Raw genomic sequence first — 13,509 nt, forward strand, 5'->3', positions numbered from 1 at the left:
CTTGTCTCATGGGGTTTCTTTTTGGGAACAAATCCATCAAATTTCCTCATGCATACACACAATCTAGACTTTTCTCTCTCAGGAGGGGGAGGTATTAAGTTTGAACACTGATTTCCATTGTAATTGAAGTAAACTTCTCAAAAAGGTGACAGACAGGTTTTCCCTTCAATCACGGATCTGCCTCACAGGAAAGCTGTGACGCATTTTAAAATGCAGGAACAGCCACACAGGAAGTGTCACCAAATATTTCATTACTCTGACACACAAACATATCGAATATCAAATGCCCTTTCTGCCCTATACCGCCTGTGTAACATAATAAGGTGAGAATATTTTTCAGGTATCATGAAGAAAACAAAAAAAGAAAAAAAAAACTTGAGAAATGTGAGAAGTCTGTGCATCCTTTAATGTCAGAGCTAGTTTGTCTATGCTTGTCACCACGCATCTGTGGTGTGATCCGTACAGCCTGCACGTGTTTGAAGTGAAGACAGCATGGCTAATGTAAGCTGCCTCAAACTAGAACACCTCGACTTTGGCGCTTCTGGTGGAGGCACCTCAGGTATCCATCAACTCCTGTCATACTGCGCGCAGTCAGCTGCCTGATAAGTTGCATATGGCTAAGCGTATCACTTCAAAGTCACATCTGTTTGTATGTTTTATGTAGTGGTGGTATAACAGGCAGCTAAGGTCTGTAAGTAGAACAACACGCCTACTGTACCCAGAGTTTGCTTTACACAGAAAACTGAAAGTATGTGTTTGTGTTGAAAACTACATGAGGATTATGGATGATTTGGTTTTAGCAGTCAAAAAAAGGTTTGTATTTGATTAGACTATTATATTAGTAACAATCTTATGGAGAACATAAGAATATGTACATATCTAGGACTTGTTATTTGCATTGTATTTTGAGTTAAAACATTGTTGACATCCCTTATAAAAAGATTTCAAAGCATGAGCTATAAAAACATAAAATAATCCATATTTTATTACAGTTGAGCTCACTCTGTAGGGCGGCTGGACTCAGCCTTAGACATTGGGTGGGAAGCAGGTGGAGCTCAAAGTAGAGCTGCTTGTGTTTTTTCACTCCCTTACAATCCTCCTTATTGTACAATGAACAAATAGATAAACTAGGGCTCTCTTCCAACCTTGCCTATAGCTGTTCTGGTTATTTTGAACATTTTTGTTGCTTAAACTATAGGTGTTGATAAGTCTTTTTTATATAAATTATAATTTTTTCTTATCATGGAATTATTCCCTGATGTAGAAATATACTCAAATATTGAATTTTAAAAACTTTTTTTGGTGGGTTATCTCAAACAAAAACACATTTTTGTGAAGATACTTCTATATCTGCTAAACCAGAGAACATTTCTACTGAATATCAAATCAATACCCAGATATGGAAACAGGTCTGCATCTTGCTGTTCTACCTGAGTTGGGCACAATCAGCTGCCCCCCCTGCGAACTGAAGGAGCCCAGAGCGGTGCAGGAGGGATCCCTGGTGCGCAGCAGCGTCTGCGTCTGCATGCGCCGGCCCATCGTGCTGTCGCTGTTGTCCAGCAGGCAGTGGGGAAGCTTTGGGGACAGCTTGGAGGACAGCTCCCCTCCCAGGTCGTCCTGAGGGGTCACCAGACCCGAGGAGTTGTACACCTTAATCTTCAGGTTGGGCAGTGGATCCAGCAGGGGGGAGTTGGTCATGGGGATTTTGTCGGCCACGTCATGGAGAGCGTAAACCGGGCCGCGGTACATGGCGGCCGCTGAGGTCAAGTCAGGGGGTGCTGTTAAGAGGTCAGCTGTGGGGGAGAGGGGGGAAGCAAAGTAAATCCAATTTTTGTATTTTTGGGGAAAAACACACAAAACTGAACTCAGAACAGCTGCTTTGCTTTACTCTGCTGTTTTTCACTCATTAAGGAAGTCTGCTTCAGTGGCAACAAACATTACTCAGTCTGAGAAGTTCTAGGCGCAGCTGTGATTCATGAAGAACAGATGGCATCACAAGAACTGAGTTTACCCTGTAGGTAGCCTGCAAAGTTAAGCTCCTTTACTGCCTCCACACCCACTCTGCTTTCCTGCCACAGGATACTTTATATCACACATATGCCACGGAAGGTAATAAAATTAGGGGTGATTATTTGTTGTTTATGAAACGTCAGTAACTGTGGTGATTACACTGTGAATTAAGGGGATCACTGCAGAGAGGAGATTGCAGGTACAGGTAGAGGAAAAACAGACAGATACAAGAAAAATAAAATCTTTCTTGGTTTTCCACGTTTAAAAACATTGTATTAAGTGCTACAAATTAAAGCAGAATGACGAAAACCAATTAGGATTTCCACAAATCCTTTGAAATGAAACATTCGATGCCTAAGTTAACATTTATTTCCCATAAAATTAAAATAAAAAGTGATAATGTGATAAGACACTAATCAGAAATGTTGATCAGCTGAACTGAAAATCCTTTAGCCAACTTGCCTTAACATGTTTCTTTATCATTATTCAGCCTCACTAATGTTACTTCTATATAATGTGAAAATTGATTACATAGTGAAGCATGTAGTGGTAAAAATCTACTGTATGATACAGATTTTAATGCTAATTAGGGCTTGAAGCCTTACAAATGTTCTTTCTGTTTATACTCATATTAATTGATAATGAAACACTTTAAATAATAATTTTTCAAAACATTGATTTTATATGTGTTAAGATCACCTCTGGGACATCTCTTTGTATGTTTCTCCCTTACAGAAATAATAGTAGGCCTGACCCTGGCATGAGGTCTTCCATTTTTCACCTCAAAATGAAAATTAGTTTTTAAAATTAACTTAAGCTGTAGTGAAAAATACTTTAGCATGATTTCATTATGGAAGAGGAAACTTGAAAACCTCATAATGCTTTTTAAAACCTTTTTTCACTGTCTCCAGTCATTATTGTCACGCTTTACCTTTTAGTCCAGTTTAAGTGCTGATGACTCACTTCAGATCAACACTGTGGCACAGAGGTGGCTCCAATTATGCTTTAATGATAGGTCCTGGTTTAACCTTTTGTCACATACTTCATCATCACAGCAAGTCATTCACATAAACATAGTCTTCACATCAACTGTAGTCCAAAGAGCACATCTGCATTCAAATGATCACAGAAATGTTTGCTACTTTAGAGCATCCAGGTCAAACAAACCTCTAAAGGCGGATGTTATGGGCTGTTAATATAAGCCACTCCAGATGTCTCTCAAAGCATTTAGGCTAACACAACTTGATCTAATGTGCTGTAATGTTCACTTGTCCTTCAACTAAATGTTGTTTACCGAGTTTGCTTAAAAGTCAAAATATTTAAAATATAGACAATTACAAAAACAAAAATATGCTTGAGGTAAAGCTGACATAATTCTAAGAAATTTTAATACTTTGTAAAAAAAGGTTTATGTTATTTTTGACTGTAAGCTTTTGTACTGACAGTTGATCTTCAATAATACGTTAAAAACTACTTTTTTTTTTTTTGCTAATGCACAACAAGGCAACGGTAATGATAGAGATGTTTGCTAAGAAATGATACTATTTTGGAATCAAATCCTTTACCAAGTCTAAAGTAGCTGGATATATTATGGCCTGTGGCTATTTTATTGAATTCATGATTTTTTTTGTCAAGAAACATAACTAAAATCTTACATAATATCATTTCAAGTTTAAGGTAAAGTGACATAATGTACTTTTTATTGGGAGCTCTTTTAAATGACATTTGGACCTCGTTCATTTAATTTTAATATTTTTGAACTTTGATTAATCTACCCTTTTCTGCTCTGATTGTCATGCTGAGGTATTAAACTAAATATTTAATTTAGAATTAAATAAAAATAATAATAAAAACAGTAAAATACAAGAAAATCTAAATGAAAAATGCTAATTTTACATAAGATAACGGAGTAATTAGTTATGCATGTAAATTATCAAAAAGGAAATAATGCCTTTTTTCAAGATTTCCAATAACTTGCACATGTTGTACCTATTTTGTCACATATGTCCACAAATTAAAAACCTTAATGTCCCAGTTGACCCACCTTTGCGTGCGGTCTTGATGCTGACCGGTTGGAAGCCTCCGTTCAGGGCAGACGAATCGATGATGTCGGAGCTGAACTCCCGATGGTTCTTCCTGTAGATGAAGAGCGCCACGACGACGGAGATAACCACGCACAGAATCACGGCGATGACAATACCCACATAGAGGGCTACGTCATCTGTACTGGGAGCCACTGGGGGGAACAAGCAGAGATAGGATACAGATAGGAGAAGAGTCTTTTAAGAGCTCATAACTTTGCATCAATAAGATTAGGCTTTCTCTTTCAACATGCAGGAGTTGCAGTGAAGACATTATCAGCGGACTAATATCCTGGCTTGGGATTGAGCCGGATATTAACAGCCATAATACAGGGATAGAAATGCAGAAAGCTAATTTGTTTTTTTTCTTTTCCCCATTTGGTATTTTTTATATTCATATATTTGCAAAAAATAATTTCCCTATCCGAAACATGTTACAAAGGAACAAATACACACATAGTTCTTACAGCAAACAAATTAAAGTCTTTACTCCAGTGCTAATAAAGGGCAGAGATTTTACAAAGTCAAACCTGGATATTTCTTAAAAGAAACAGAGCTGTTCTGTATTTGAGAGGATGTTGTTCACAAGGCCTCATAAATATGATAATTAACGCTGATTATCAGATAATGATGATAAGAGTCTGGAGAAACAACACAATTAAGATACATGGCCACCCCGGCGTAACACAGCGCCAGGCTGAATCACGCTCAGACGCAAGATCAAAAGTTCTTGGACACATAGTTGTGCAGGATTTCATCTTCAAATCGCAGCGCTCCGTGCTGAAGTTCAGAGCCCGTTTGTGTCTTTGTTCTTACACACTGCAGATAAGATCTAGACATAGCTTGGATTTCTCAAATTGTCTTTCATCTCTGCCCGCCTCCCAGAGTTTTTCTGTCCATTTTCCAGCTGGAGAAACCTCTGTGATTAGTTGGCCAGGCATGGAAGAATATATATGCAGCTGCTAGAGCCAGACAGTGAGTACAGATCAGGCCTTTTATTAGATGCTGACTGACAGTCTGAACTCTGTGGTGCTCTATGAAGAATGTCCTTCGGTGTCACAACTTGACAAATGAGGAGGGGGAAACACTTCTTTCGAGGTAATGAAATACCAGGGGGGCTTGTGGGAGCATGTGTCCGTGCATTGTTTGGCATGTCAGCACAGGGCCTACATGCTGTAGGGTTGTTGAAAAAGTCAAACAAAAAGAATGCAAATGCATACTTATTTATAAGAGAACAAAAGGCATTTTGATAAGGGGGAGAATCCCATTTTTAGGATAAGCACTTATGCAAATTGCACTGAATATGCAGCAGATGGCAGTGTCACCCATAAATCCAAAGACAAGGCTTTGAAGGCAAGTATGATGGTGGAACATGTTGCAGATGGCACTCATGTGTCTCTTGTGCTCAGTTTCACAAAGAAGCATGAAGCAGTAGAGCAACGAGGCTGTGAGGGAAGAGTGTTTTTGCAAAAAGGGAAAGCCATAAGTTTATTAATTACATACTCTAAAGAACCATATTTATATCAATTATCAAGTTGCAATTTCAAACTTCATTTGACTTAATTTAGTGTTTTATGTGAAAGACCAACACAAACTGGTAAAGAATTGTAAACTATAAGGAAAATAGTACATACTTTTGAAAGATTTTTACAATCAAAAATCTGAAAAGTGTAGCATACATTTGTATTCAGAACTAGTTGCTCTAATACCCCTAAATAAAATCCACTGCAACCAACTGGATTCAGGGAAACAGGCAAATCCACCAAAACACAGAGTCAAAAAGCCTGTGGAAACTTTGGAGAAGAACAGCTTTGTTGACAGATCAACAATCAGCCACACACTGCAGAAATCTGGACTTTACTGATGAGTGGTGAGAGGAAATCTGTTGATGAAGGAAAAGTCCAATTTTAAGTTTGCCACAAGAGGACACAGCAAATGCGGTAAAAGGTGCTCTAGTCAGACTTTCTGAACTATATGCAAATCTTCAGGTGTGACTTAAAACCAACTCTGCACATAACCCTAAATATAACATCCTCATTGCAAGACATGGTGGTGGCGACATCATGCTGTATGGGTATTTTTTCTTTAGCAGGGACAGGGAAGCTGGTTAGAGTTGATGGGAAGATGGATGACACTAAATACAAGACAATATGATAATAAAATCTCTTACAGGCTGGCATAGACACCATCCAGACTCTAGATGTGTTAAATAGTCCAGTTAAAGACGAGGCCAACATTCAACTGAGAAGATAAAATATTTGTGACTGCAAAATGATAAATTGGGAAACGGTTTTAGCGTTACACAGAACTAACCTCAGGCTAAAAGGAGCATAATGTAGTGCACAGTTTGTTGTTATAAACTTAAAATGCATTTAATGCACAGTATGAGCAGTGAGGATGAAGAAGAAGACTGTGTTACAGCAGAGGTTTAAGTTTCCTGAATGACTATAATTAGACACACTTTATGTACTGCAAAAAGCACATCAGTCTATATTATATTAATGTATCTTCCTTAGAAAGCATATTTGTAACATAGGCGTCTCTACTCAGCCTTGCCTTAAACATCCTCTTCCAGATGCTTCCTAATGTATGTCAGAGCTCTAATCTTTCCTCTCGCAGAGTCACAAACACAAAACAGAGCAGGGCGCCAATGATGAAGGTCTAAAAATGTAATTTCACTCCGCTCCCTCTGCAGAGCTTCCCTGCAGTTGCTTAACATATATCCCCCTCAGTCGAACAATCTTCCATCCACGCTTTGATGATAAATGCAGCAACCTGCTAAGTGTACGCATTAAAATGTATCCCTCAGATTAATATGTCCCTTTGAACATGAGCTATTGTCAGAAGTAGAAAAATACAAGGAGTGAAAATGAAACAGATTATTAAACACTCTATTTTCTGTGAAGAGCAGAAGATTTAAAGACAGAGGGAGAGACAGATTTACAGAAAGACTTAAAGGCATAAAACACTGCAACAAAAAAGAAGTGTGATGGGAGATGTTTAGAAGTGGTCCTATTGCACATTGCTGTCAGAGTGGAGTTGGGCTTACTTTAAATCCAATCTTAATTACTTAAATAACTTACATTATTAATACTGAAATGAATGTTATTAACATTTTAATCTTTTTGTTGTTGTTTTTTTGGAGAAAATGTTAAAAGACAGAAGGGTAGATTGATCCGTACTCTAACAAGGTCAAAAAGCCCTTGGCCATCTGCAATTATTTTCTGGGTTCAGAAATTAATTTGCTAACATCTAATGATAAAATGTTACATAAGGTGTCTTCTAATGACTGTTTTAATTATTTCTGCAGTAGCTGCAGCACAGTGAGATGCCGCTGACTTTGAACTAAGAAAGCAGATACCTAAAAAACACTTAGCTCCTTTCTTAAAGATATCTCCAGCTTTCAGAGTCTTCATTATTTCACACTTATAGTAGCTCCACAATTAAGTGTTAGAGTTTTTAAAGCTTGAATCAAATGGTGCTCTTTCCTTCACAACTGTGAAGACCCTTAGCCTTGAGAACCTAATTAAGGTCTAAGATTCTGGTAAGACATTTGACAACTCAAATGATTAAAAATGTTCCAAATTTCTATTTAAGCCCTCTGTGTAGAGGGTCATCTTCTATTGTGCAAGAAAAAAAAGTTGTCTGCAGATGTTTTTTAACCCAATCAGCACATATTATCCATGTTTGAATTCAATTCAGTTTATTTTTATAGTGCCAATTGACAGCACATTGTCTCAAGACAAAAAAAAGTCAAACAATGCTGTCAAGTTCAGTTTATTCTTCAAAAGTGGTTAAAAAGTGTTTTTCTTTCTAAGGAAACCCAGCAGATTGCATCATGTCGCTGAGAGTGGAAAGTTGCCTGCATTGTGTCGCTAACTTTGCAGCAATCCGTCATACTGAGCATGCATGTGGAAACCTCAGAAGGGAAAATCCCTCTGTGTGAACAGCCTTCTGCCACAGCTGACGGGGGGGTTTGAGAAGACATACAAAAAACGGAAAAAAATGAACACTGAAGCATTGATCCAGAAGTATTTTCTATGTTAAAGAGAAGTAAAGAAATTAATGACAGTATTAGTTCCTCTAGTGGCTTCATCTAGAAGAGAAATAGATCAAAACAATGAAGTTCTTAATCCGATTTGAAGCTTATACGACGAGCGAAAGCTGCGACTACAGTTAGTCGCATGAAGATTTATTTAAGAGAGGTTAAACACTGAAAGAAAGGGCCAAGTGTATCATTCACAGAAGGAGAACATTAAGTTGGTCCCCTTCAGGAAGATATCAGCTAATTAGAACGCCAGACAAGATGTAACTTCTATGAAGAAAAAAAAAAAACAGAGCGAACATAAAGCTATAAGCTGAAATAATGCAAAATTAAGAAAGTAGTAAGAGAAAATTGCAAAGTGAAAAAGTGGTCATTATGTCACCCAGCAGTCTAAATTTATAGCAACATAATAGCAGAGATACCTAAGGAGAGTCAAAGTCAGTCTCTATTCTTTTGTTTATCCAAAAGGAAAGTTTTAAGCCTAGTCATAAACTAGACTGGGTGTCTGCATCACGGACTAAAACTGAGAGCTGGTTCCACAGGAGAGCCGTCTGAAAACTAAAATACTTACTGTACCTCCTATTCTACTTTTAGAACCTGTGGAAACCAAGAGTAGTGCTCTGTTTTCTGATGTGTTTCTACTCTACCCACAAGTACAATGTAAATACACAACCAAGATTGCTTTGATGATTTTCTGGCACTTTTAAGATGTTGATCAAATACATACAGAGTGCTTTGACATAAAACATGAATAAGTGTGAAAATAGTTTATTTATACAGAGAATTGACTGGATTCTAATTGTGTCTTGAGCTTTCTGGCAATTTGCATAATATGCAGACTTTGATAGTGACATTTATTAGTTTTAGTCTTTTTTATGTGATTTTGTTTAGCTACAAATACAAAAATGGCATTTTCTAAAAGTGGTATAATCTTAGAAGCATATATGGGTCTAAACAAGGGATAAAAATGCCTTAATAAGATGCACACATTTTCCAGCCACTTGAACTGATACACATATTTTACTTCTTGGTAACACAAATGGTGAATCAACCAGTCAAATAGCCGCTGCCGAATGTGATGAAGACAGCCTGCGGAAGTTCAAGCTGAGCATCATGAATGAGAAAAAATTGAATTCTGATGGCTATTGTTGCATTCGGGCTGGTCAGAATATTTCAGAATATGCTGATCTACTGAGATTTTTGTGCACAAACCCCTAAAAATATTCTTCTGCAAATGACAGCTATGTGGTAGACAACTCCTTTTGAATGTCAAGTGAGAATTACTGTAGTTCAAACAACCATTTGTGCCAACCTAGGTATGCACAACGTTATCTGTAGATGCACACTAACTATCATGCCAAGTTAAACTGAGGCTAGATGCATGCTGGCTCAACAAAGTTGGACAATAACAGATCAGAATAACATTTCCTAATCCAACCAGTCTTGATTTTAGCTGTAACATTCAAATGAAAGCTGCTTTGTATCAGACTGCTCCTATTGGAGTAATAATGTGGGGGATTCTTCTCAGCACTGTTTGAGTCCTTTTAATACCAAATGAGTATTGTTGCTGACTATGTAATAGTGTATCAATCCCATATTGCAAACCTCAAATTACTTTGAAATGGTTTATTGAATAATGGCATGAGAGCAAGTTCACTGCACTCTGGCATCATGGGTATGGGGGCAATAAATTTACATCAACTGGGTGATGTGATTATATCAAAGTGGACCGAAATCTCTAAGAAATTATGACAGATTTTTACAATCTATGCCACATAAAATTAAAGCACTTCTAAAGGGAAAAGCGGTTTATATCCACCACTAGTGAATTGTACCTCAAACTGTCTAGGAAGTGTACATGCAGCCTCAAAGTTGAAATCCGATGTACTACTCAGTGCAGACAGTGAGAAACCAAAACCCTGAAGTTGGTAGCGTTTCAAAAAAGCATAGTTTTACTAAATTTTGAAAAAACAGCTTTTAATATCTGGGAGAGTTTCTGCTTTGGAAAGACAAAGGGAGACCTGATTGTTTTTCCTCCCGTCTGGTCCTCATTTATCAAAAAATAATATAGGTGAATGGACTGCAAGCATTTCGATGCAAAGGTCGCTATTCATCAATTTGGATATGCCAAATATATACCATCTTTGAGATCACCCACAGAAGTTTAGGCCAATATGAAGCAGAACGAATTAGATCTGCACAAAAACAGTAAAACACATCATTACAATATTTTTAGCAAATATTTCATTAAAGACAAATTCTGACTGAACAAGATTTTTATGAATATTCTCTCTTTAGAAAGTATGATACCCAAACTGATGTCTCAATGGCAACTGATTTGATAAATATTGTTGATAAATATCAATATTTATTGGACTGCTATTAGTTCTTAGTGCAAAAGGTGTATTTAGTACCACAAGATTTTAAGTGATGCTTTTAAGTCTCTTCAATAATTAAATTTTTACTCACCAATTTACTTTAAAGATTTGAAAAAAACACAGAGCTTGTTTGCTGGTATATTATGATGGTATTGTAGAAATTAAGCAGTGATGATCAAATTAAAGCACAATGACAATTTGGAAAGCAGTATTTTTAAAGATTTTACTGCACATTTGCAGACATGTTTTTTAGTGTTTTATTGTTTTTATTTTAGTGTTTCTTTTTCTTGTTCGCTGATATTGAGTGCTTTGAAAGGCGCCTTCAAATAAAATGTATTATTATTTATTATTATATTTTCAATGTCAAATTTGTTAGACTGTAGTGGCAAATACAGTTTGTTCATAAGCTGCTTATAAAAAAAACACCAACAAAAACAAAACAAAAGGTGGAGACAGAGACATATACATGCATGGGAATAACAGCAAACAACAAGAAAAAAAAGAAATTAAAAGATGAAAATAAACAACAACTCACATGAATTTCCAAAATCACCCTCGTCATTAGCCTCAGTAGACTTCTGATATAAGGAACCTTTAAAAAAAAAGAAAGAAAAGGTTGTGGATGGGGAGGAGGGTGTGAGAGGTAAGGTGGGAGGGCAAAGAAAGAGGGATGATGAAAATCAAATTTCAAACAGAAAAACTAACTCAACAAATGAGACAGCGACAAACCCATGAGCAAGAGCGATGACACAGGGATGTGATCGTTCTTGATTTAGCCCCCCCTCCTTGCCGTATCTGTGCATGCTGTATAGAGATGAATGAAGGGAAAACAGGGGGAGAACATGGAGGCTCTCTGAGGAAGCGGCACGATCCATCAAGTGGGCTTAGTGCTTCGGCAGCAGCAGGACAGATGCTGGCAGGTGAGGGGAATGGAGGGGCTGATAAAGTACGAGCTCCAGCAGAGTCAATAGAACCTACAGCCTTGCATCTGTCACTGGAAGGTGGATGGAGACGTTAGTGCACGAGATAAAAGGAATGATTATGTTAAGAAAGCGGGAAGAGGAGAAAGCTGAAGGACAGCGATTAGAAAAATTGGACACGTGCGATTGGGAGATTTAGGAAATCTTCGGCATAGAAGGTTTTCTGGCTCCTGCTGGTATTTTAGAAGCTTTAGCTGGGGCCAGACTGAAAGGCAGAGCCAGCACACAAGCACACATAATATTCAGTCTCCCTGAGACATCCATAAACAACTATACAAACAATGAAATCCTTATTGGAAAGGGAGAGTGCCACAGGAAGACAAGTGGACTGACAGGAAAATCAATGATGTAATAGATGAGGTCGGTGCATGCAATCAGGCGTTGGGGATGCAGGGTTGGAGCAAGCGGGAGGCGACAGTAAGCGGATGCCCCTTCTGAACCCATCCTGTGAAGTTTCCATATATCCAGACTGAGAGTACTGGAAAACCAGCATAATAGCTTCTTTAGTGGATGGGCTCCAGAGGAAAACAAGCAGCTCCAGACAGAGAAAAAAAATCCTTTTTTTTCACTCTACTTATAGATCCAGGAAGGAAGTTGGGATCATAGCACAGGTAATCAATGTGAGTGTTGAACATTACTCCTTTAGCTTGACAATTTTCCAATCTTGGAGGCCTACTTTGTTCTTTTGTTTGTGAAAAGAGCCATTATTAAAAAATTTAAAAGGTTAATTTCAGTCTCTGCTACTTATTAATCTATGTGAAACCAAACATCCAGAGACAATTTGATCAAGACCTTTAAGCCAAAGTGTAAATAGTAGAAATCAAGCTTGGCATCGTAATTGTGCCGTCTTGTCTCACAGCATTAAACCATGCACCCTTGCTGGTGTCTGGATTTCCCTGTTCTGTGGATCGATATGTCAAGAAAATGTCATGTCTGCGAGCGGGGTTACCGAAGGCTCAGCAAACAACATATGAATTCAGAAACACAGACCACAGGGGAAGTGCCAAACACAGACAGGTCACCCATGGTGAACTGTGGTAGCTGAACAAGTTAGAAATCCAAAGGTTTTCTCTGAATGTGCAGAGTGCAACCTTTCTGGATCAATTTTACGATATTTAACTTTAGTAAATGTAACACCCAAAACTCCCTGACTGTTAAAATGCAATAAACAAGCTGTAAAGTAAAGTATCACACAACTCTTTCCTTTTTGACTGGGGTCAGTTGTGTTTCTACAGTGAGGAGATATGGATGCCTGAAACATCAGGCCCTGTTTCAGCTCTGGCCAGATCAGATTCCTTCAGGCAGAGCTCTGTGATGGACTGCAATTGAAGTGATTTAAATAAATTCAAACATCAGAAAATAAGATCAAACTGCAACGAAATCCACAGACACGTGTTTGCTCAGATTCCAGCTCTGCACTGCAGGGAGCAAATCAACCGTCCGAGGTGAGTTCGGATTGCACACAACTTCCATTCCCAATCATATTTGCCATAACATGAGCTTTCAGATAATGGGCCGTTCTCCTAAATGCTTGTGGAAATGGTCGTTAGCATTGGCATAAGTGGCTCTGGCCTCTTAGCTTCTAAAAAAAATCAATCTCTGAAATGATCCTGAATCTATATCATTATGGCTCTATATTCTCGGCAAACTAGCCATCAATCCACCAAGAACTAATGCTTTTGGGACAGGTGGAGCTGAGCCAGGCGAGAACAAGGGCAGGTGAGAGTTGGGTTAACATATGTTGCTATGCTGAAGCAAAAAAAAAAAAAAACACGTTCTTACACTTTCTTTCACAGATTTTTTTCCCCAATGTTTTTGTGTTCTTGTCTTAAATGTTTTAAATTAAAATCACAAACTAGAACATTTTGTTGGGATTTAATGTAACAGACCAACATTAAATTTTACGAAATAAATGTAAGTTTTTTTAAATATTTGTATAAACATAAATCTTTGTGGCGTGTATTTGTATTCAAACCTCAGACTCTTACTTTTTCTGTAATTACAACTGAAAATCT

General features: G+C 37.7%; 1 protein-coding gene across 4 annotated transcripts in view; it reads right to left on the reverse strand.

Annotated features, from left to right (window-relative positions):
* The window catches only part of unc5cb (unc-5 netrin receptor Cb), a 143,277-nt gene that overhangs the window by 11,848 nt on the left and 117,920 nt on the right, over positions 1-13,509 (reverse strand). For 2 of the 4 annotated variants that reach the window (XM_028025381.1, XM_028025379.1), the window contains 3 exons: positions 11,050-11,106; positions 4,055-4,246; positions 1,431-1,793 (listed from right to left, as the gene is read on the reverse strand). In XM_028025381.1, coding sequence (XP_027881182.1) covers positions 1,431-1,793; positions 4,055-4,246; positions 11,050-11,106 — 612 coding nt within the window. The remainder of the gene's footprint in view (positions 1-1,430; positions 1,794-4,054; positions 4,247-11,049; positions 11,107-13,509) is intronic. The other 2 variants (XM_028025383.1, XM_028025380.1) reach the window with 1 other exon arrangement.

Source organism: Xiphophorus couchianus, chromosome 8 (assembly GCF_001444195.1).
Source record: "Xiphophorus couchianus chromosome 8, X_couchianus-1.0, whole genome shotgun sequence".
NCBI lineage: Eukaryota > Metazoa > Chordata > Actinopteri > Cyprinodontiformes > Poeciliidae > Xiphophorus > Xiphophorus couchianus.